Source organism: Hippopotamus amphibius, chromosome 6, assembly GCF_030028045.1.
Source record: "Hippopotamus amphibius kiboko isolate mHipAmp2 chromosome 6, mHipAmp2.hap2, whole genome shotgun sequence".
Taxonomy (NCBI): Eukaryota; Metazoa; Chordata; class Mammalia; order Artiodactyla; family Hippopotamidae; genus Hippopotamus; species Hippopotamus amphibius.
Window position 1 is genome coordinate 84,497,445 of NC_080191.1, and position 23,123 is coordinate 84,520,567.

At 37.3% G+C, this 23,123-nt stretch overlaps 1 protein-coding gene across 1 annotated transcript in view; it reads right to left on the reverse strand.

Annotated features, from left to right (window-relative positions):
• The window catches only part of COL19A1 (collagen type XIX alpha 1 chain), a 375,262-nt gene that overhangs the window by 206,688 nt on the left and 145,451 nt on the right, over window positions 1-23,123 (reverse strand). Inside the window, exons 12-13 of the mRNA XM_057737773.1 lie at window positions 13,292-13,345; window positions 10,907-10,942 (exon numbers count right to left, since the gene is read on the reverse strand). Coding sequence (XP_057593756.1) covers window positions 10,907-10,942; window positions 13,292-13,345 — 90 coding nt within the window. The remainder of the gene's footprint in view (window positions 1-10,906; window positions 10,943-13,291; window positions 13,346-23,123) is intronic.

A 23,123-nucleotide genomic window follows, 5' to 3' on the forward strand; every position in this document is an offset into this window, starting at 1 on the left:
GTGCTGCAAGGAGCATGGAAATGCAGATATACCTTTGAAATACAGTTGACCCTTGAACAACACAGGGTTAGGAGTGCAGTCAATAATCTGTGTATAACTTTACAGCCAGGACTTCCCTGGTGGCACAGTGGTTGAGAGTCTGCCTGACAGTGCAGGGGACACAGGTTTGAGCCCTGGTCTGGGAAGATCCCACACGCCACAGAGCAGCTAGGCCTGTGAGCCACAACTACTGCAGCCTGCATCCGAGTAGAGCCTGTGCTCTGCAACAAGAGAAGCCACCACAATGAGAAGCCCACACACTACAACGAAGAGTAACCCTCGCTCACTGCAACCAGAGAAATGTCTGTGCACAGCAATGAAGACCCAACATAGCCAATAAATAAATTTATCAATAATAAAAAACTCTAAAAAAACCACCAAAACCCCCACAGAAAACAAAAAAACTTTACAGCCAAACTTCAGTATCCATGGTTCCACACCCTTGGATTCTACCAACCACGGATTGTGTGGTAAATATAAATGCATATAAGTGCATAATATAAGTGTATATAACTGGGCCAGTGCAATTCAAACCTGGGTGGTTCAAGGGTCTATTGTACTGACTGCATTTCTTTTGGATGTATACTCAGAATTCAGATTGTTAAATCATATGGCAGTCATTTTTAATTTTTTAATGAAACTCTATACTGTTTTTCATAGTGGCTGCACCAATTTACATTCTCACCAACAGTGCACAATGGTTTCCTTTTCTCCACATCCTTGCCAAAACTTATCTCTTGTCTTTTTGATAATAGTCCTTCTGACCAGGGTGAGATGATATTTCATTGTGGTTTTGATTTGCATTTCCCTGATGATTGGTGATGTTGAACATCTTTTCATGTACCTGTTGCCCAATTGAATGTCTTCTTTGGAAAAATATCTATTCAGGTCCTTTGCTCATTTTAAAATGTGATTATTTGGACTTTTTGCTATTGAGTTAAATGAGTTCCTTATATATTTTGTATATTAACCCTTTGTCAGATTTACAGTTTGTAAATATTTCTCCCATTCCATAGTTGCCTTTTCATTTTGTTGACTGTTTTTTTGCTGTACAGAAGCTTCTGAGTTTGATGTAGTCCCACATTTTTATTTTTGCTTTTGTTGCCTGTGCCTATAGAGTCATAGCCAAAAATTCATTGCCAAAACCAATGTCAGGTAGATTTTCCTTATGTTCTCTTCTAGGAGTTTTATAGTTTCAGCTCTTACATTTAAGTCTTTAAATCATTTCAAGTTAATTTTTGTGAGTGGTGTAAGGTAGGGGTCCAAGTCAATCTTTGGCATGTGATTATCCAGTTTTCCCCCAAACCGTTTATTGAAGAGACTGTATTTTCTCCACTGAGTACTGTTGGCTCCCTCATCAAATATCAGTTGACTACGTATGCACGGATTTATTTCTGGGCTCCCAGTTATGTTCCAGTGGTGTTTTTATGCCAGTACCATACTGTTTTGATTAATACAACACTGTAATACAGTTAGAAGTCAAGAAGTGTGATGTCTCCAGTTTTGTTCTTTATCAGGATTGCTTTGGCTCTTCAGGGTCTTTCATGATTCCATAAGAATATTGGGATTTTTTTTTCTATTTCTATGAAAAATACAATTAGAATTTTGATAGGGATTGCACTGAATCTATAGATGGCTTTGGGTAGTATGAACATTTTAACAACATTATGTCTTCCAATCCATGAACACAGCATATATTTCTATTTATTTGTGTTTTCTTCCATGTTTTTCACCAAAGTCTTGTAGTTTTCATTGCACAGATCTTTTTGCTTCATTGGTTACATTTATTCCTAGAATGTTATATTTGTTGATGCTATTGTGAATGGGATTGATTTCTTTATTTCTTTTTCAGATATTTTGTTAGTGTATAGAAATGAAACTGATTTCTATGTGTTGATTTTGTATCCTACAGCTTTACTGAATTTGTTTATTAGTCCTAATAGTTTTTTGGTCGTGTATTTAGAATTTTCTATATATAAGATCTTAACATCTGCAAATAAAGACAATTTTACTTTTTTCTTTCTGATTTGGATGCATTTTATTTCTTTTTCTTCCGTAATTTCTCTAGCTAAGACTTTTAGTACTATTTTGAATAGGAATGGGAAGAGTGGGCACATTTGTCTTGTTACTGATCTTAGAGAAAAAGCTTCAACCTTCCACTGTTAAGTATGATGTTAGCTCTGGGTTTGTCATATATGCCCATTATTATGTTGAGGTATGGTCCTTCTACAGCCAATTTGTTGAGAGTTTTTATTACGAAAGTTGTTGAGATGTAGCAGATGCTTTTTCTGTATCTATTGAGATGATCATATGATTTTTATCTTTCATTTTATTAATGTGATATATCACACTATTTGATTTTGTGTGTTGAAACATCCTAACCTTTCAGGGATCAGAGTGTAATCCTTTTAATATGATGTTGATTCTTTTTTGCATTTATAATCATCTGGGATATTGGTCTGGAGTTTCCTTATAATGTCCATATCTGGCTTTGGTTTCAGGGTAATGCTGGCCTCATAAATTTGGAAGTGTTTCCAAAATTTTTTGGAAGAGTGAGAAGTATTGGCATTAATTTTTCTTTAAATGTCTGGTATAATTCACAAATGAAACACCTGGTCCTGGACTTTTCTTTGCTGAGAGGTTTTTGATTATTGATACAATTTTTTCACTCATTGTTAGTCCATTCAAATTTTCTATTTCTTCATGATTCAGTCTTGGTAGGAATTTATCCATTTCTTCTAGGCTGTCTGATTTGTTGGTATAACTGTTCATAGTAGACTCTTATGATCCTTTGTATTTCTATTGCATTATTTGTAATGTTGCCTCTTTCATTTCTGATTTTATTTATTTAGTCTTTTCTCTTTTTTTCTTAGTCTAGCTAAAAGTTTGTCAAAAACCGGCTCTTAGTCTAATTGCTCTTTTCTATTGTTTTTCTGGTCTCTATTTCATTTATTCCTGCTCTGATCACTGTTATTTTTTTTATTTTTATTTTTTGATTCTGCTAACTTTGGACCTTGTTTGTTCTTCCTTTCCTAGTACCTTTATGTATAAAATTAGGTTGTTTATTCGAGATCTTTCTTTTTTTCTTAATGTACGCATTTATAGCTATAAACTTCTCTCTTAGAATCACCTTTGCTGCATCCCATAAGTTTTGGTATGTTTGATTTCCATTTTCATTTGTTTTAAGATATTTTTATATTTCCCTTCTGATTTAATTTTTGACCCATTTCCTGTTCAGGAGTGTGTTGCTCAATATCCATGTATTATTTAATTTTCCAGCTTTTCTACTTTTATTGATTTCTAGTTTTGGACTTCTTTTCTCCATTGTATATTCTTGCCTCCTTCGTTATAGATTAACTGACTGTAGGTGTGTGGATTTATTTCTGGTTTCTCTATTCTGTTCCATTTCCTTATATGTATGTGCCAATACTATAATGTTTTGATTTATGTAACTTTGTAGTATTATCTGAAGTCTGTGAGGGTTATGCCTCCAACTTTATTATTTTTCCTCAGGATTGCTTTGGCAATTTTGGGTCTTTTGTGTCTCTATACCAAATTTTAGAATTATTTCTTTTAGTTCTGTGAAAAATATCATGGGTATTTGATAGGGATTAAATCTGTATATTGCTCCATAAAATGGCAGTATGGCCATTTTAACAATACTAATTCTTCCAATACAAGAGAAAAGGATATCTTTCCATTCTTTGAATCATCTTCAATTTCCTTTATCAATGTCTTATAGTTTTTACCATACAGGTCTTTTACCTCCTTGGTTAGGTTTATATCTAAATATTTTATTATTTTTTAAATGGATTTTGTTTTTCTTTCTCTTTCTTGTATTTCATCGTTAGCATAAAGAAATGCAATAGATTTATGTATATTAATCTTGTATCCTACAACCTTGCTGAATTCATTTATTAGTTCTAATAGTTTTTTTGTGAAGTCTTTAGGGTTTTCTATATACAGTATCATGCCATCTGCATATAATGACAATTTAATATCTTCCCTTCCAATTTGAATACCTCTATTTCTTTTTCTTGTCTGACTGCTGTGGCTAAGTCTTCCAATATTATGTTGAATAGAAGTGGTAAGAGTGGGCATCCTTGCTTGTTCCAGAATTTAACAGGAAGGGTTTCAGCTTTTCACAGATAAGTATTAAGTTGGCTGTGGGTTTGTCATAAATGGCTCTTATTATGTTGAAATATGTTCCCTCTATACCCACTTTGGTGAGAGTCTTTATGATGAATGACTATTGAATCTTATTAAATGCTTTTTATGCATCAATAGAGATGATCATGTGGTTTTTGCCTTTTCTTTTATTATTGTGATGTATCACATTGGTTGAATTGAGTATGTTGGACCATCCTTGCAACCCTGGAATGAATCTAACTTGAACATGGTGTATGATCCCTTTCATGTACTGCTGGATTCAGTTTGCTAATATTTTGCTGAGGATTTTTGCATCCATATACATCAAAGATATTCCCCTATAATTTTCTTTTTTTGTAGTATCTTTCTCTGATTTTGGTATCAGGGTGATGGTGGCTTCATAGAATGACTTTGGGAGTGTTGCCTCATCTTCATTCTTTTGGAATAGTTTATGAAGGAAAGGTATAAATTCTTATTTGTATATTTGGTAGAATTCCCCAGTGAGCCATCTGGTCCTGGACCTTTGTTTGCAGAGAGTTGTTTTTTTTTTTTTAATTACAGATTCTATTTCACTTCTATTGATCAGTCTGTTCAAATGATCTGTTTCTTCTTGACTCAGTTTTGGCAGGCTGTATGTTTCTAGAAACTTGTTCATTTCTTCCAGGTTGTCCAATTTGTTGACATATAACTGTTCATAGTATTTATTTTAATGTTTTGTATTTCTGTGCTATTGGTAGTTATTTCTTCTCCTTCATTTCTCATTTTGTTTATTTGGGTCCTATTTCTTTTTTTCTTGGTGAACCCAGCTAGAGATTTGTCAGTTTTATTTATCCTTTGAAAAAACCAGCTCTTAGTTTTATTGAGCTTTTCTATTGTTTAATTTACCTCAATTTTATTTATTTCCCTGCTGATATTTATTGTTTTCTTCCTTCTGCTGATTTTGGGTTTTGTTTTTTCTTCTTTTTCTAATTTTTTTAGGTGATAGGTTAGGTTGTTTATTCGATGCTTTTCTTGTTTCTTAAAGAGGGCCTGTGTCACTATGAACTTCCCTATTAGAACTGCCTTTGCTGCATTCCATTGATTTTGTAAGGCTATGTTTTCATTGTTGTTTGTCTCAAAGTATTTTCTGATTTCCTCTTTGATTTTTATCATTGACCCATTGTTTTTATAATAGCATGTTGGTTAGTCTCCATGTAAATTTTTTTTTTTCTTGTTTTTCTTTCTGTGGTTGATTTCTAGTTTCTTACCATTGTGGTCAGAAAAGATGCCTGAAATAACTTCTATCCTCTTAAATGTGTTGAGGTTTGTTTTGTGTCTTATTATGTGGTCTATCCTAAAGAATGTTCCATTCATGCTTGAAAAGAATGTGTATTCTAGGTTTTCTGGATGTAGTTTCCTGTAAATATCAATTAAGTCCAACTGTTCTATTGTGTCATTTAGGATCTCTCTTGCCTTATTGATTTCCTGTCTGGAAAATTGGTCCATTGATGTCAGTGTGGTGTTAAAGTATCCCACTATTATTGTACTCCTGTCAATTTCTCCTCTTATGTCTGTTAGTATTTGTTGTTACATTTATGGGCTCCTATATTGGATGCATATGTGTTAACAAATGTAATATCTTCTTCTTGTATTGATCCCCTTATGGATATCTAATGGCATTCTTTGTCCTTTGTTATAGGCTTTGCTTTAAAGTCTATTTTGCCTGATATGAGTATTGCTACCCCTGCTTTTCTGTTGTTTTCATTTGCATGAAATATCTTTTTCCACCCCCTCACTTTCAATCTATGTGTGTCTTTCACTCTAAACTGAGTCCCTTGTAGCAGCATATTGTAGATTCTTTTTTTTTTATCCAATGTGACACTCAATGTCTTTTAATTGGAGCATTTAGTCCATTGACATTTAAAGTAATTATTGATAAGATGTCTTTATTGCCATTTTAAATCTTATTTTCCAGTTGATTTTGTAGTTCTTGTTTGTTCCTTTCTTTTTGTTTTTTCCTTTGGTGGTTTGATGGTTTTCTTTTGTATTATGCTTCAGTTGCTTTCTTATTGGTTTTTGTGAATCTGTTGTATGTTTTTGATTTGTGGTTACTCTGGTTTTCAAGTATGTTAAGCCAGAACTATACCTACTTGCTTTAGACTGAGTTGTATAAGTTCAGACACATTCTTAAAAAAAAATCTACATTTTTTTACTTTCCTCTTCCACATTTTGTGATTTTGATGTCCTATTTTTACATTTTCATGTTTATCTTTTTGCTGTTAATTGTAGTTATAATTGCTTTAACAAAAATTGTTAATTTTGTTTAATCTTTGTACTGGTTTATTTAAGTGATGTTTAATCCTTCTATACATTGACCTTTCCTATTGTATTTTTCCCTTTCCCATAGACTCTTGCTTCTTTTCTATTTAGAGAAGATCTTTCAATATTTCTTTTAGGTTAGATTTAGTATTGCTGTATTCTTTTAGTTTTTGCTTGTCTGAGAAATTCTTTGTTTCTCATTCTGTTCCAAATGATAATCTTGCATTATCCTAATAATGCAACATTGATAATCCTAGGTTGCAGGTTTTGCCCCTTCAGGACTTTGAATATATATTGCCACTCCCTTCTAGCCTGTAAAGTTTCTGTAGAGAAATCAGCCTATGGGGGTTCCCTTGTAACCAACTCTTTGTTTTTCTCTTGCTAACATTAGAATCCTCTCTTTATCTTTAACTTTTGCCATTTTAATTATGATATGTCTTTGTGTGGGTCTGTTTGGGTTCATCTTGTTCAGGACCTTCTGTGCTTCCTGTACCTGAATATCTGTTTCCTTCTTTAGGTTTGGTTCAGCCACAATTTCTTCAAATACATTTTTGATCCCTTTCTCTCTTTTTTCCTTCTGGAACACTTTTTATGCATAGGTTGGCATGCTTTATATAATCTCATAGATCTCATATGTTTCTTTCATTTGTTTCTTCATTTGTCTTTCTGTCTGCTGTTCTAATTGGGTGATTTTCATTATTCTATCTTCCAGATCACTCATTTGTTCTTCTGCATTATTTAGTCTTTTTTAAGCTCTTTTTTTATCTCAGCAATTGAGTTGCCTAATTTTTATTGTTTCTTCTTTATAGTTTCTAGTTCCTTGTTACAGTGATCTGCATTTTTATTAAAAATCTTTCCTCATTCCCTTAGCATTTTTATTACCTCCTTTTTGAACCCAGGGTCTAGTAGACTGAAGAGGTCTGTTTCATTAATTGTTTTTTTAGGGGATTTTTCTTATTCTTTTTATTGAGAGTAGTTCCTCTGCTTCTTCATTTTACTTATATTTATCTGACTCTATGAATCTAGGAGAAATAGTTATCTATTGTGGTCTCAAAGGGTGTTTTTATGTGGAAGCATCCCTGTGTAGACTCTGTGAGTCTAATATTTTTGGCATGAGAGCTGTTTTTGGTATGGATGCCTGCCACATCTTTCTGCAGAGTGTCCTGGCCATTATACCCTTGATAGAGGATATGACTGGTGTTGTGGTGTCCAGATCTTGCATTGGATATTGGATGGGGCCTCCTCTTTGCTCCGTGGCTGTCACAGCCCTGTTGGGAGTGGGGTCTGCTCCCCAGTTGTTTCAGTAAAAGCCCTGAAGGCTGTGTTTGATAAGTCTCTGCTGCCCTTAAGTGTGTGCTCTGTCCCAAGGAGGTGAGTGCTGAAGCAAGAGAGGCTCATGTGGTCACAGCAAACCTATGTACCACCTATGCAGCCACCCACAGTTCTGCTCAGAAGCAGCTCAAGGTCTCATCCTTTTCTCTGTTGTTTTTGTCCCAGACCTAATGTAAGGCTGGCCCTGGGGAGCAGGTCATTGTGGATGCAGATGGTTGTACTGCCACCTGGGACCAGGGCGGCCTCTGTGGTAGGATCCTCCTAGGGCCTGTCCCCACAGATTCTAGTTCTGAGCTTTGTATATGGTGGGTGGAACTGGAGCACTCCCACTGGGAAAGAAACTGCTGAAACTTCTCCCCAGAGCCTTTCTGCTGGAGACGTGTGATTCTGTGGACAACGCCCACCACCTGGTATGTACGTCAACAAAATCTGCTGCTGTAGGACCCAACCCCCCCCCATTCTTGCCCCCACTGTGGAAGTACTGATTATGAGCTCAGGAGTCAGCCCCTGCCCCACAGTGTGTGTACTCACAAAGCACGCCACTGGAGCAGCGCCCCACATGAGCAGGCTAACAGTGGGGCTCCTACGGTGGACCCATACCCTGCCTAGTGTGTGCTAACAACGGGTTCTGAGGTTAGGCCCAGACTACACTCTGGGCCCTGTGGGCTGTCTCTGCACAGCTAGACCAAGTCCTCTCCTAGGGTCTGTCCACAGGAGCCCAAGTTTCAGCACCTGCCTGTGTATTTCAGACTGGGAAGTGCAGTGAGGTGGCAGCCATCAGCACCAGTCTCTCTCTGACCTGACTGCCAACAAGCCAGCACATGCAGATGCCTTGTGGGTAGAGTCCAGGCCCCGGCAGCTCCTCTATCTGTCCTGATGCACCTCCCAGCTAGTGCAGGGGGTTCCCAGGTTGAAGGGCCGCCTGTGTGGACCTTGCCTCCTTCATAGCTCCCTCCCAGGGGCACCGGTCTTGTCCTAATGCCTATTTTATTTGTCCTATCCAGTTATGTGGGAATCTTTCTTGCATCTTTGGCTGTATAAGAGATCTTCTGCTAGCTTTCAGTTGGTTTTCTGTGAGACCTGTTCCACATATAGATTTTTTTTGATGTACTTATAGGGGGAGGTGAGCTCCATGTCCTCCTAATCCACCATCTTGGCCTCCTACTTTGGTGTTTCTCTCATATCTTTATTTTTTTTTAGCTTTTTAAAAAACAAATTAATATATTTATTTACTGGCTGCATTGGGTTTTCATTGCTGTGTATGGGCTTTCTCTAGTTGTGGTGAGTGGGGGCTACTCTTTGTTGTGGTGCAGGGGCTTCACATTGTGGCAGCTTCTCTTGTTGCATGGGCTTTAGGCATGTGGGCTTCAGTAGTTGTGGCATGCTGGCTCAGTAGTTGTGGCACTTGGGTTCCTTGGCATGTGGGATCTTCCCATCCCAGGGTTAGAACCCACGTTCCTGCATTGGCAGGCAAATTCTTAACCACTGCGCCACCAGGGAAGTCCCATCATATCTTTAGATAAGTGTAAAAATCAGCTTATACTCCCTTGGTGCCTACCAGCTGAATAGTGCAGAGAGACATCTACATGGTGCTACTTGGCAAAAAGATGTCAGCTGTCACTAAAAATCCACAAGATAGATATAGTCCAATATACTATTTCAGCTGAGGGGCCAAATTTGCTTATCGGGTAAATGATACAGATAGATTGCATTTTGGTCTTCAAATAGAAGTTGAAAACGACTAGATAATCAGATAAGTACATGGAGTGACTGAGCACATAACTCAGTTGAAGAAAAAGAAACATGTGATTTAAATACAGTGAGCAGGATTAACTCTAAATCACTGCCAAATAATTTAAGAAATAAAGTCCACAAATTATAAATAATTGAAAAATATGCAGTTAAATTTTCCTTTCACATAAATAGTTTTTATCTCCATCTTGAAAAATCAAAGCTTCAAGCACAGAATTCCATTGTAGGTTAAACTTGGATATTCCTAAGAAAGTCATTTGTTTGGTTCCTTAGATTTTCCATTTATGAAGAAATATTTGTCCTTTAAGTGAGCATTGCAAAGATTATTTGTGTAAGACATTGTTAACATAGTGTTCAGGATGACATTTTCAAGTACAGAGATAAATATAAATGTTATCAATGCCACACAGCCTTTGCGAGTCCTGTGTTGCCGTGTTGGGAAGCCCCCATCCCGATGGTAGAAGACTTCTTTAAACCTGACCTTCTGTGATCAGGACAGGTCTCAGAAAACTGATAATTTAAATTCTTAATTTATGTCATTAGATGATATCAACATAAAATTCAAAAGGCTTCAGGCTACACGTGATCTTATTTAAAACCCTTTCCTCTTTTCCATTAGGCTTAGTGTCATTCTCAGACTAAATCTTTAAGTTAAATGAGAAACCCTAATGGCCTATGAAGAAAATCTATAACAGCAAATTGTAACCAAATATAAAAGCATTATATATTTATGATTAAATGTTTAATAAATGATGAACCATTTAATTGAGAACAATCCCATTACATGCACATTATAAACTTTTCTAATAAATCTGTTACTGAAATACAGCCATTTTATCATTTGCAAATCTTAGAAGCAACTCACATAGGAAAAAACAATGTTCTTGGACAGGTTTTGGAGAATGTGACAATCAGTTTAAATAGGTAGCTATTTTTATACATTGGGTGATTATACTTTATTTTGTTCTTTTACCGTTTTTAGAGTAAGTAGAACTGTCTCTGCTTCCATTAACTTTAAATGTCATGTTAAGAATATATAATCAAACTTTTAAGGGCAAAATTATGACCCATATGGAGGGTGGAGAAAATTGCTGAGGTTGGGTACTGCTTCCAGACTTTTCTAATAACTACCTGCATGACCTCAGGTTAAGCCCTTCACTGCTCTGGGCAGATGCCCCATCCTTAAAATCTGGAGGTTTGCCTAGATCTACTCTGAAGTCAGCTTTCAGTTCTCAAAATATCCGATGGCTTAAATTCTGGTTTATTCATGATATAGTGTGAATAGTAAACAGGATAACGTATTTCCATTTTGAATTTTGATTTCAAGAATACTTACAGTTAAGGCTGGTGGTCCTGGAGGTCCCATATCTCCCTAAAATAGACGAAAGAAAAGCTGTAATTACCAATAGTCCTTTTTTGCTCATGTTATCTATAAATTTTATGAATGGATAGAAGCAATATCTAGATAAATCTAGAAGGAAAGAAAAGTAGAATTTTACCTTGACAAAGGTCTCTTCACAATGAAAAATGTATCATGTGCTTTTAGCTCTCGTGATATAAATATCACCTTGGGCATCCCCACGCCTTCTGCAGCAGCAGAACTTGCTTTGAAAAGCTAAAATAATCTAATTTCTATTCTTTTGTCTACTAAACCAAAATTATAAAGAATATCTCTTCAAATATAGTTACTTGCCAATGGAGCAGCTGGGAAGTGTCACAACGACAGATTATATTTCTGACAAAGTTAGCATGGGGCTCAGCAGAAATAACAAGTGGGTCTTCCCAATTCATGCCTTCCAGCTGCAAGGAGCAGTCCCACTGCCTCTTAAAGCTTTGCTGAACTGGCCTTGTACTTGCCAACAATTATAAAAGCCTTTGCCTATATTCATGTATTTTTAAATACTAACAGTGCTTTGCTGACCTATATGAATACAAATTACCAGGTGGATATATTGACAAACTGTTCAAAACCTAAAAAATATGGTTAATCTAAAAGTTTATTATTTTCCAGTTTATAAATATGTCACCTATATGCTTTATTGTATCAGCATCCCTATTTATTTCATGGGAATTCTTAGTCATTAAGATCAAGCATCACTGGGAGAGGGGAGATCGGCGGGCAGAGGATTAAGAAGTATGAACAACTATGCATAAAATAAGCTACAAGGATATATTGTACAGCACAGGGAATATAGCCAACATTTTACAACAACTTTAAATGGAGCATAATTATAAAAATTTTGAATCACATCCACCTGAAACTAATTAATATTGTAAACTAACTATACCTCAATTAAAATAAGTACGGTTTTTTTTTATAAAGGTAAGTCTTAGAATGTTAAATTTGACAGACCATTAGAGACCCTCTAGCCCCTCTCTCTCATCAGATCTGCTCATTTTACAGATAAATAAATTCAACCCCAGAATGCTGTTGGTGAACTGGATAAAGTCATTGCTTTAAAAAAAGAATCAAGCACCACTGCCATAATCCCTCTTCAAATGGACATGGTGGAACCAACACATGTGGCACAGGGCACTGCGATGCGATATTCTCGTGTTGGGAGTATCTCTGTGATGTTCTCTTTTCTCATCTAACATTATCACCTCAAAAGTGAAGACTTAGCCTGTGTGATCATTACTTGGGGAACAACTGAATAAAAATAACCAGTAGTTGTTAAAGAACATTGATGTAGCTTAAATCAGTTATTGGGGGCCAATTTGCAAAGTCAACTTTTTTTTAATAAATTTATTTATTTGTTTATTGGCTGCATTGGGTCTTTGTTGCTGCATGTGGGCTTTCTCTAGTTGTAGCGAGCAGGGGCTACTCTTCGTTGTGGTGTGCAGGCTTCTCATTGAGGTGGCTTTTCTTGTTGCAGAGCATGGGCTTTAGGCACGTGGGCTTCAGTACTTGCAGCACACAGGCTCAATAGTTGTGGCTTGCAGGCTCTAGAGTGCAGGCTTAGTAGTTGTGGCGCATGGGCTTAGTTGCTCTGCAGCATGTGGGATCTTCCTCACCCAGGGATTCAACCCATGTCCCCTGCATTGGCAGGAGGATTCTTAACCAGTGCACCACTAGGGAAGTCCCAAAGTCAACTTTAACGTAGAGGTAAATATTAAAGATAGACAAAGATTTCTAAATGTGCTGAGAATGGAGAACAAAATACAGCGCAAAACATCCACACGTGCAATTGTCATCAAACTAGTATCATCCAATGACCTCACTCAAAACAGCTCTTGCTCTTACTATCTTAGTGTTCTCTTTTCAAAGTCCCTGACAATAGGCCATTATAAAATGACATATGAGAAAAGGTGGCAGGAAATGAGGCATTCAGATTTAGACAGGCACACAGTTAGCCTTCTTCCCCCCAAGGTCACCTGCTTCACTGTCATGGGAGCAGCTCAGTGCTATCAGCAAAGTTCCCCAATACAGGACACCTAATTTGGTGATAGGATGCCTAATGCTGCTAACTAAGCAAGGGGGAGAAAGGGAAATCTTATAAACACAAATTAATGTCGACTAGCAATTGTGCATTTAGTCTCTTCAAACTAATGAAATGAATCAAAAGGCTTTTCTTGTTCAGCTGCTTTTAACATAACAGCCTTTGGTTCATTTTAATAAAATTAACCTTTGCTAGCTAAACAGTATCAATGAAAAGTCACTGCATAGGATCTCAGGGTTTTCTTAAGTAAAGATTGACACTTTCTTGGGTGAATACAGTACCTTTTCTCCTTTTGGGCCAGGTGGACCACGAGGACCCATGTCACCTTTTAAACCCTATACAAAGAACACAAGCAATGTGATTTCCATACACGGTTCACAGAAAGCTTCAAATTCTAAGTCATTAGTCGCAAAATAAATCATAATTTACTGAACTCCCAAATCCCATTCTTCAGTGTGTAGTATAGAAAAACTGGCACTAAAATGATATACAACATCTGCGCTGTGGTGGGTACAGATACGTTAAATCAGTGTGAGGTTGCAATACTGCATATTTGTGCAACTTTGCTTCCTGTTAAAATTACATTAATTCACCATCTGGGAGAACATCATTTAGATCTATATGAGCTTTTAAGTACCCACTTTGGCTTAAATTTGTAGATGTTGTAAATACCTCTGATTTAGCATTGATTTGGCCTTTATAAAGCTTGCCCCCAAAATTCAAGATTTAAATCAAAAACACTTTTTTTGTTTCTATTAAGAAATCTAATTGTGGGGGGAAAAGGGATGAAGGATGTATTCTTTTCCCATCACTCACAAAGCTGGAACTAAAATGCAGTCTCTCTCCTGTTTCAAAGTCTGGTTTAGTTCTCTAATTCCTATTTCTTTTTTACCTGGATTTATAAAGATATCAAATAAAACTATATAAGGCATAGACAGCACATCAGATAAATATATTCATGAGTCTTCTGGAGTCTTGGGTGTTTTAGTGGGTATTTGGTTGATCCAACTCAGAAATGACAGCTGTCAGGAACACCACAATAGATTTCACTAGAGGAGATCAGTGCTACAGCTGAAGGTATTCACTATGTAAACAGAAAGGTAGTCAGATAGACATGTCTTGACTGTGTGGTAAATAGGAAAATGTATCTTTTCTCATCCTTAATTTAACACACTGGATGAGGGAAGAACAATAATAGAAAAAAAGAAATATTCTGAAGCCACACAAAGCACAGTAAATCCACGCATCTCATAGGCATCCAGCTCCCACTGCTCTGACGTTCTGCAGTGAATAAGCAATGCCAAACGCCATCACTTGTGGCAACTCAGTATAGAAGCTGATGACGAAAGGAACAAAGGAAAACGAGATATTTAAAATAATCTTGTTACAGAGAGTATGTGAAAACTGCAGTCTTATACTTTAAGAAAAAAATGTAATGGATGAAAACATCTATGCAATAACTGGTTAAGAAAAACACCTTTGTGGTTGCATAAACACCTTCATGGATAAAATTCATAGCTATATTTCTTCTGTCATTACCTCCGGGTATTTATAGAACAAGGATGAGTGAAAAATTAAATCATATTTGAGATGTGATATTCTCTCATTATTTGAAATACCCATTCTTTCCCAAATCAAGCAACACAAACTCTATTTATACACGCCTCTGGAGTAAAACTTGGCAGCAACATATTCTGAACACTTGCAGAAAGAAAACGGCCATTTCTGTGAATAGAGTTTATTCTTAGTTCACTCATACATTTATTCAGTAGACATTCACTGGGTATCCTCTGTGCAGTCACCCCTGCAGTTGTCAGATCTGCACTGCCCAATAGGTGACCCTGGGCCTCATGTAGTTCATCCTTGAAATGTGACTCGTCTGAATGGAGATTCAGTGTAAAATACCATCGGGTTTTTGATATTTGTTACAAAAAAGAATATACAGTAGCTCATTAATAATTTTTCTGTTGATTATGTATTGAAAAGATAACATCGTGGGTATGAGATTAAATAAGATATATTATTAAAATTAGTTTCACCTGTTTCTTTTTACTTTTTAAAATGTGCCTATAAGAAAGTATAGTATATTTACATTTGTCTTGAAATTGTAATATTAGATTTTAAAATATAATATATAATATACTTTATTTGTATTAGATAGTGTTATTGAGAGACACAAAAAAGTACAAGAAGTTGACAAAGACTCCCTCCTTAACCAAACTTGAGTCAGGCCTCAACCTTGGCCCCATCCTGTCTGTCCTTGGCTTGCTTGGCCCAGTTTTAGCAAGAACCTTGTTAAGTCAGTTTAGAGTGACTCACCCAGCCTAGATATTAGATCAAGTCCCTCATCCCCCTCTTTGATGCATAAGTCCTCGGTATGCCTTTAGCAAGAATCCTGTTAAATCAGTTTAGCAAGAATGCCCCAATCTTGATGTCTGCTCTTAGTACTAGTCCACTCACTGAGCACATTCTCTACTCCTTGGCTATAAATCCCCACTTGTCCTTGTTGTATTCAGAGTTGAGCCCAATCGCTCTTCCCTATTGCAGTACGCATATCGTGATAATATTGAGTGAAAACTCTTCTTCACCATTTTAACGAGTGTCAGAATAATTTTTCCCTTAATAAAGTCAGGATTCCTGACCCAATGGAATTCACACTATAGAGGAGGGTGACTGACAATGACCAAGTCCATGGACTGACTGTGGTGAGTGTGGGGCAGCGGTTGCTGAGCCAGTGGGATGGGTGGGGTGGGGGGGAGGTCAGAAACAGCTTCTGTGTGGAGGGGATGTTTGTTTCACAGGACCCAGCCATGCAATGATCCTGGAAAAAAGTACTGGAGTGGGCAGAGGGAGGAGCAAGTGAGGGAACAGCAGGCACAAAAGCCCCCTGGGTGGAAGGGGTGTCATGAGCAGGTAGGGAAGTAAGGAGCAGAAGATGAAGTCAGGATTAGTCAGGGGTCACAGCACATAGAGAATTGCAGGCTGTGGAGGGAAGGATGGGTTTCATTCTAAGTGCAAGGGGAAGCTACTTAGGGTTTTAACCCAGAAATGGCATGATTTGACTGTGTTTCCAAAAAAAGATAGTTTTGGTTACAACATGAAAATAGACTGTATGCAGCAACAGCAGAAGCAGAAAAGGGGCACTCACAGCTTTTCAGGCAAGAGAACAAGATGGCTGGGACTGGGGATGGACTTGCAAAAACACTGGAGGCAAGGTGTTTCCAGGGAAAAGGAGGTACCAAGGTTGATTTGTACTTGGCTTCAGTGACTGTCTAGGAGTTACTGAATATTCCACTCACTGACCACATCTCTCTATTTCTTGTTTATAAGTCCCCACTTGTCCTTGTTGTATTCAGAGCTGAGCCTAATCTCTCTTCCCTATTGCAATACTCATATTGTGATAATCTTGAATAAAAAGCCTTCTTTACTATTTTAACAAGTGTCACAGGTCAAGAATAAAGATGCAGATGTAGAGAATGGACTTGAGGACACAGTGAGGGAGGAGGTGAAGCTGGGACAAAGTGAGAGAGTAGTCTTGACATATATACACTACCAAATGTAAAATAGATGGCTAGTGGGAAACTGCTGCATAACACAGGGAGATCAACTTGATGATGGGTGATGACTTAGAAAGGTGGGATACGAAGGGTGGGATAGGGAGGGTGGCAAGGAGACTCCAGAGGGAGGGAGGGGATATGGGGACGTATGTGTAAATACAGCTGATTCACTTTGTTGTACAGCAGAAACTAGCACAACAGTGTAAAGCTATTATACTGCAATAAAGATCTGGAAAACAAAAACAGAAACAAAAGCAAAACAAAAAAGAAAAAAAATTGTTGTACGCCTGAAACATATAATATTGTTTATCAACTATACCTCAATAAAAAAATAAAAACTGAAAAAAAAAAGTGTCAGAGTGCCATTTACTGCTGAGAAATTTACTAAAAAGACTTCTCTCTTCTTGCCAGTAGAACATCACCCAGAGAAAAGTCAACCACGAAGGAAGGAAGAAATGGCTGAGAAAGACACCATTTATGCAAATGTTATGGAGCATCTACACACAAGCAAGACTGAACCCTGTATTCCTATGAGCAGATGAGTAGGAAGACATTGGTTTTAATACTGGGAGGGAACGTGAAACACAGCGCTCGGGAGAATGGCTAACTCTACAGTGGGCGTGGCATTACGCTGAGTTCTGAGTACATCAGTGTTCCAGTTACCTCTATGATTCATAATCATCATATATGTGACACGCCACAAAAATATTATGGAAGCATAAAACAATATAGTAACATTTTTTTTCAACATTCCTGCCTGACAAACTAACCCTAATTGCACCTTCTGGAGGAGGGACTGACTTGCTGATATCTCAGCTAACTATCACTGGTTCAATCAACTATGGTTGGGGAGGAGGTGGGGGTAATAAAGCAACCAGCCTCAGGCGGACGTGAACACTGAGGACTATGACTGACACGAGCACAGCAGGCGTGAAGGGAGCAGATCCCGGAGACGCCTAATTCTCCAGGAGGTGCTCAAGACTTCAGACACGTGGCATTCAGGAGAGTCAGGAAAGGACTCATGCTTTATCTTGTGTAAGTTATCTAAGCTTCCCTATAAAACAGGTATAAATAATGTCTTCACGGAAACAACCTAAATGTCCATCGAGAGATGAATGGATAATGAAGATGTGGTACATGCATACGATAGAATACTCCTCAGCCATAAAAAAGAATGAAATAATGCCATTTGCAGCAATGTGGATGAACCTAGAGATTATCATACTAAGTGAGTAAACCAGACAAAGACAAATACCATATGATATCACTTATATGTGGAATCTAAAATATGATACAAATGAACCTATCTATGAAACAGAATCACCGACATAGAGAACAGACTGGTGGTTGCCAATGTGGAGGGGGTTGGGGGAGGGATGAAATGGGAGGTTGGGGTTATCAGATGTAAGCTTTTATACATAGAATGGATAAAAAGCAAGAGCCTACTGTATAGCACAGAGAACTATATTCAATATCCTATGATAAACCACCATGAAAAATAATATATTAAAAAAAGAATGTGCATATATGTATAACTGAATCTTTTTGCTGTATAGCAGTAACTAACACAACATTGTGCATCAACTATACTTCAATAAAAAAAATAGTTGTCTTGAAGAGTTGTTCCGAGACTCATATACTGTAAAAATACTTAGCACATCTAAGGTACTTAATAAATGTTGCTTTTACTTTTCAAGCCCAAGTCTAAGGGATGGTTAATCAGTTTGTCCAGTTTTATACTTAGTTGATGGATACATATCAACTGTGCTTTAACTCACATAGAATAAAATGCATTTGGGATGTGCTGCATTCGTCAAGCTTCTACTTTTATTGGGCCCTTGGAGCTCATGTCCTCCTGTGATCAAGTATCATGTTGGTAAGGCCACGGCATCATAATAGGCTCTGAGAAGCAGATCAGTAATGCTTTTCTCAAGTGCAATTTTTCTCCTCATGTGACACTAGTGTTGCTATCAATGGCTATTGAGTACTGGGGAGAAAAACACACAGTACTCACCACAAAGCATAAAGAATCAAATGGAGCAGACTCTGAATTTAGTATTGAATAAGATGGGCATCTATTATCAAGGTTCTCAACAAAATTTGTGTATGCAAAAGCACACAAGTGGACTCTGTATGTTATGGGAGACAGGCACTCTTATCCATATGCAAAATGAACTTATTTACAAAACACAAACAGACTCACAGACATAGAAAACAAACTTATAGTTACCAAAGGGGAAGAGGGAAAGTGATAAATTAGAAGTTTGGGATTAAAATATACACACCACTAAATATGAAATAGATAAACAACAAGAACCTACTGTATTGCATAGGCAACTATACTCAATATCTTGTAATAACCTATAATGGAAATAAATCTAATCTACAGCATCTGAATCACTTTGCTGTACATCTAAAACTAACACAACATTGTAAATCAACTATATTTCAATAAAAATTATTTTAAATGCAAGATGAAAGCTGAAGGACCGTATCACAACTAGAATTATAAAAGCAGGTACACTATGAATTAATTTTTATTGGAAGACCTACTTACTCATGGTATGTAGCATCTTTAAAGATCATTTGGTACAAAGTAATGTTATTTGTTAGCATTTTTAACCTATTTATTCATTGTTTTTCCCATCTTCCACCAACTGCATCTTGTTCCCTAGGAATGCCACCAGCTGTCCCTAGCCAATATCGCAGCTTTGTGATTCCAGTATTTTTGTATTCAGTATACAGATTGCATTGGTGTAAGGAGATTAATGTGACCATTTTAGAAACATCAGATGCTGTAATTCTAATAAGAGTTGTTTGAAAGACAATAACAAAGATGCACAGGAAGAGACTAAACTGAATGATTGAAATCTACTTTTCCAAGATTACATAACCCCACAGAAAATAAATAAAAAGATCTATCTATCTACCTACCTACCTACCTACCTACCTATCTATATATCTATTAGAGAAAATGTACTTTATTTAACACATTTGCTAATAACAGCAAATGTTTATATAGCTCTTACTGTATGTAAGATACTGATCTAAATGCTTTATGTATGATGACCCCTTATTTCTAAAAAAAAAAGACTATGAGTTAAGTATTATTAATATTATCATCTCATTGTGCAGATGAAGAAACAGGCACAGAGAGAATAAATAATGCACTAATTAGTATGCCAGCTGGGCAGTGGCAGAGCTGGGATTTGAACCCAGGTAGTCTGGCTTCAAAGATCACATTAACAACTTTCTAAGAATCCCCCTCAAGTCCATTCTAAGATGCCATTGTTGAATGCATTTCATAGTAGGTCACAGTCAAAATCAATTATAAACTAGAATGTGTGTAAAGCTGAGGTCTTATATTGTAAAGGCTACATTCTAGTAACTCAAAGTTTTGACAATTTCAATATATATTGGGTATGAATTATTTAAACTATAAGGGAAATATGAGCATGTATAGTCCAATACTTTTAGTCCAATACCCCAGTACCTTGAAGATCAACTAGAGTTTACACACACACACACACACACACACGCACACACACGGTCAAGGATGCATTTAGAAAGATATCAGAACACTTTTTTTTGTCCTAATGACTAAGAGCTGCTACTGGTGATTAGCTGGGGAGCCTCAAGGACGCTATACATTCTGCTCTTGCAAGACAGTCCCATGTGGCAAAGAACCGTTGGGACCAAAATGTCAAGTGTTCCATCATGAAAGCTGAACTGGCATATTTCCCTTTAAAGGAGGTTACATTTTCTGAAGTGAGCTTGTCCACTTTGTGGGAAAGCTGGCATAGAAGAAATTATTAAAAGATACATTTACATCAAGAGATATTTAATATACAAGAACAAAGACTATAAAAAGGCTTTGAATTCATTTGACAGGAATATTAAATTCTTTCAATTTTCTCTGACTTGGAAAGTAGCTGCCATGAGCTGCCCCATTGAGGTCATTCACTCTGCATTCCAATAGAATGTTCTTGAAGTTAAAATGTCCATCATGGCTTGACTTCAATGCAAGCTGAGACAGCTATTATAATGCCCTTCATTCCCTAAGAATGTGTACCTGCACTTACTGAAAGGTAGAGTGAACTGTCATAAATGCTGAATGATTTTGGTTTGTGGAGTCAGTTTATTTTAGCATTGAAAAATAGACAATGAGAAATACAGGATGACTTAGTGGGAAAATAAGAGACTTTTTCAGTCAAACAAGGGTTAAAGGGTGATTTTGCCACTTTCTAAAAGAAAAATTTTTAATTTCCTAAACTCTTATTTCTTGCCTCTAAAAATAGGGATGCTATCACCCTCTGCACTTTCTAGCCCATGAAGTTGAGGTAAGGATCATATTTCAAATTCATCATGAAAACAGTTTTTGGACTGCGGCACAGTTATTAAAAACCACCACCACCACCAATGGAATAAATAATAGAGCATGTGATTCTCTACCCCTAGTGAAAGTCGGGGGTGGGGAGAAGAACTTTCATTACTTTTTCTTATTTCTCCTTAGTCATGACTCCTTAATACCTTTGGCAAAATTAAGGAAAGGAAAATAATACCATCTATATATTAATTAAGTAACCAAGTGAGAAAACTTAATGTGCTCTGTCATGCTTTATAATGTACCTAATGAGCTATATGAGACAGTGATGGTGCTAAAGGAATAACACATCAGTGGGTGGGGGCAGGTGAAGGACTCTTCCCGGATCCTTGTGAACGAGGAAAGGTCACACTGCCCACTAGGCTGTGGAATCTCAGCAAGACACGCTTTAGATCTGGGCAAGCAGAAGGCACTCAAATATATGTGTGTACAACTGTTTAATTCTAAAAAGCCAAATCACCTTACTTTCAGACACCGCAAGAAAAATTTCCAAATCTCTAAGTTAATGTGACAATATTTCAGGCTCCAACCCCTCAAATCTCCTTCCAGTTTTATTCAAGTGTTTGGATAAATTCTTTCTCTATTTCAATTCTAACACTATCTTAATGAACTTCTAAAAACCCTTGTTGGGGATATCCCTTGTGGTCCAGTGATTGAGAATCTGTGCTTCCACTGCAGGGGGCTCGGGTTCGATCCCTGGTTGGGGAACTAGGCTCCCACATGCTGTGAGGCATGGCCCAAAAAAATAAAATTTAAATAAAAATAAAAATCCTTGTTTTGCTTTTCTGTCTCAGGGAGCGGCATGCATGTAGCTTGGTTATCTTTTGCAACTGCTGTAGTTAATCTCTCTTGACATTCCTACATTTATCATAAGATAACATCCTTCCTGTAATGAACAGTCAAAACCTTGGGCTATTTTTGAGTTTTCACTGCAGTCAGGCACCAGATTGCATATATTTTACCTCTGCAATATCGCTGTGCACTCCCTTCCACCTCTGTTTTCCTAGGTTAGGTTCTAACTGCTTATATTTTAGACTATTATAATAATGTCTCAATTTTTAACATGAAAATTTCTCAAATAATTATTGGTAACTTACTCGCTCCAAACATTTACTATGTACTAGCAATTCCAAGAAATGGTCTTTGCTCTCATAAAGAGTACGATAGAAAGACCAAAACCACAAGCAAAAGCCTCAATTCTGTGCATCTTGTAAAATATGCTCTGAAAAGAATCTTCATGTAAACACAGCACAAACCACACTACCCCCTGCCCCCCAGAAGAGGAAGGGCAAACACGTTCACACAGAGCACTGCCCATGCCCCAGCTCCAGCTGTATTCCCGTTGTGTTTTCCCTACATTGCCTTACATGTAGCTGCAGTTCCAAAACCTGAATGAATGCTTCAGATTTCCTCATGCTTCTCATGACTGTAATCCTAATTAATCTTAGTAATCTCTCTGTATTAAATGATAGGACATTGCTGTGATGGGGACTTTAGAATCTATTCTAAGTCTATCTATCACCTTATAGACCCCGAGAAGTTATTTTCTCAACTAGTGACAGAACTGGGACACACATTGGGCTGTGGCTTCCCACTGCAGAACTCTTACCACTACACCAGGTATCTCCAGTGATGGGGTTGGGGGGCGGTGTGGGGAGGGAATTAGATGCTCTATTAAGTGTATGGGCCAATGGTTAGGACATTCAGCATCCTGATGTACTGTAAGGAGGTAGAGAAGATGCAAAGACTCCCCTAGCGCCAACCATTGTTGCTAGCTCCCATTCTCTGGTGGAGAAAAATCCCTTCAAAGAAGGCAGGAACAAGAAGGATGTCACATTAAAGATGTGAATGGGGCTTCTTAGGAAGTAAGAGAGTAAAGCTGCAGGGCCCAGAGCCTCAAGCCAGCTTTAATTAGTAGGGTTAAGTCCTGGGATGTTTCTCTCCCCCTCCCGGTATCTCTCTTACTTTGTCCACAGGCCCCAGTACAATGGTCAGCCTCCCTTCCCACTGTGTGCAACCATCTACTGCAGGCCAGATGGATGTAACAACACCTCTAGGGCATTAAGGAACCGGATCTAGCTTCCTTATTCTTTTATCCAGAACGTAGGTAGTATGGTCCTTCAGAACCTTTCTGAAACATTTTTATACAAGTGAATAAGGGAAACTGTGAGA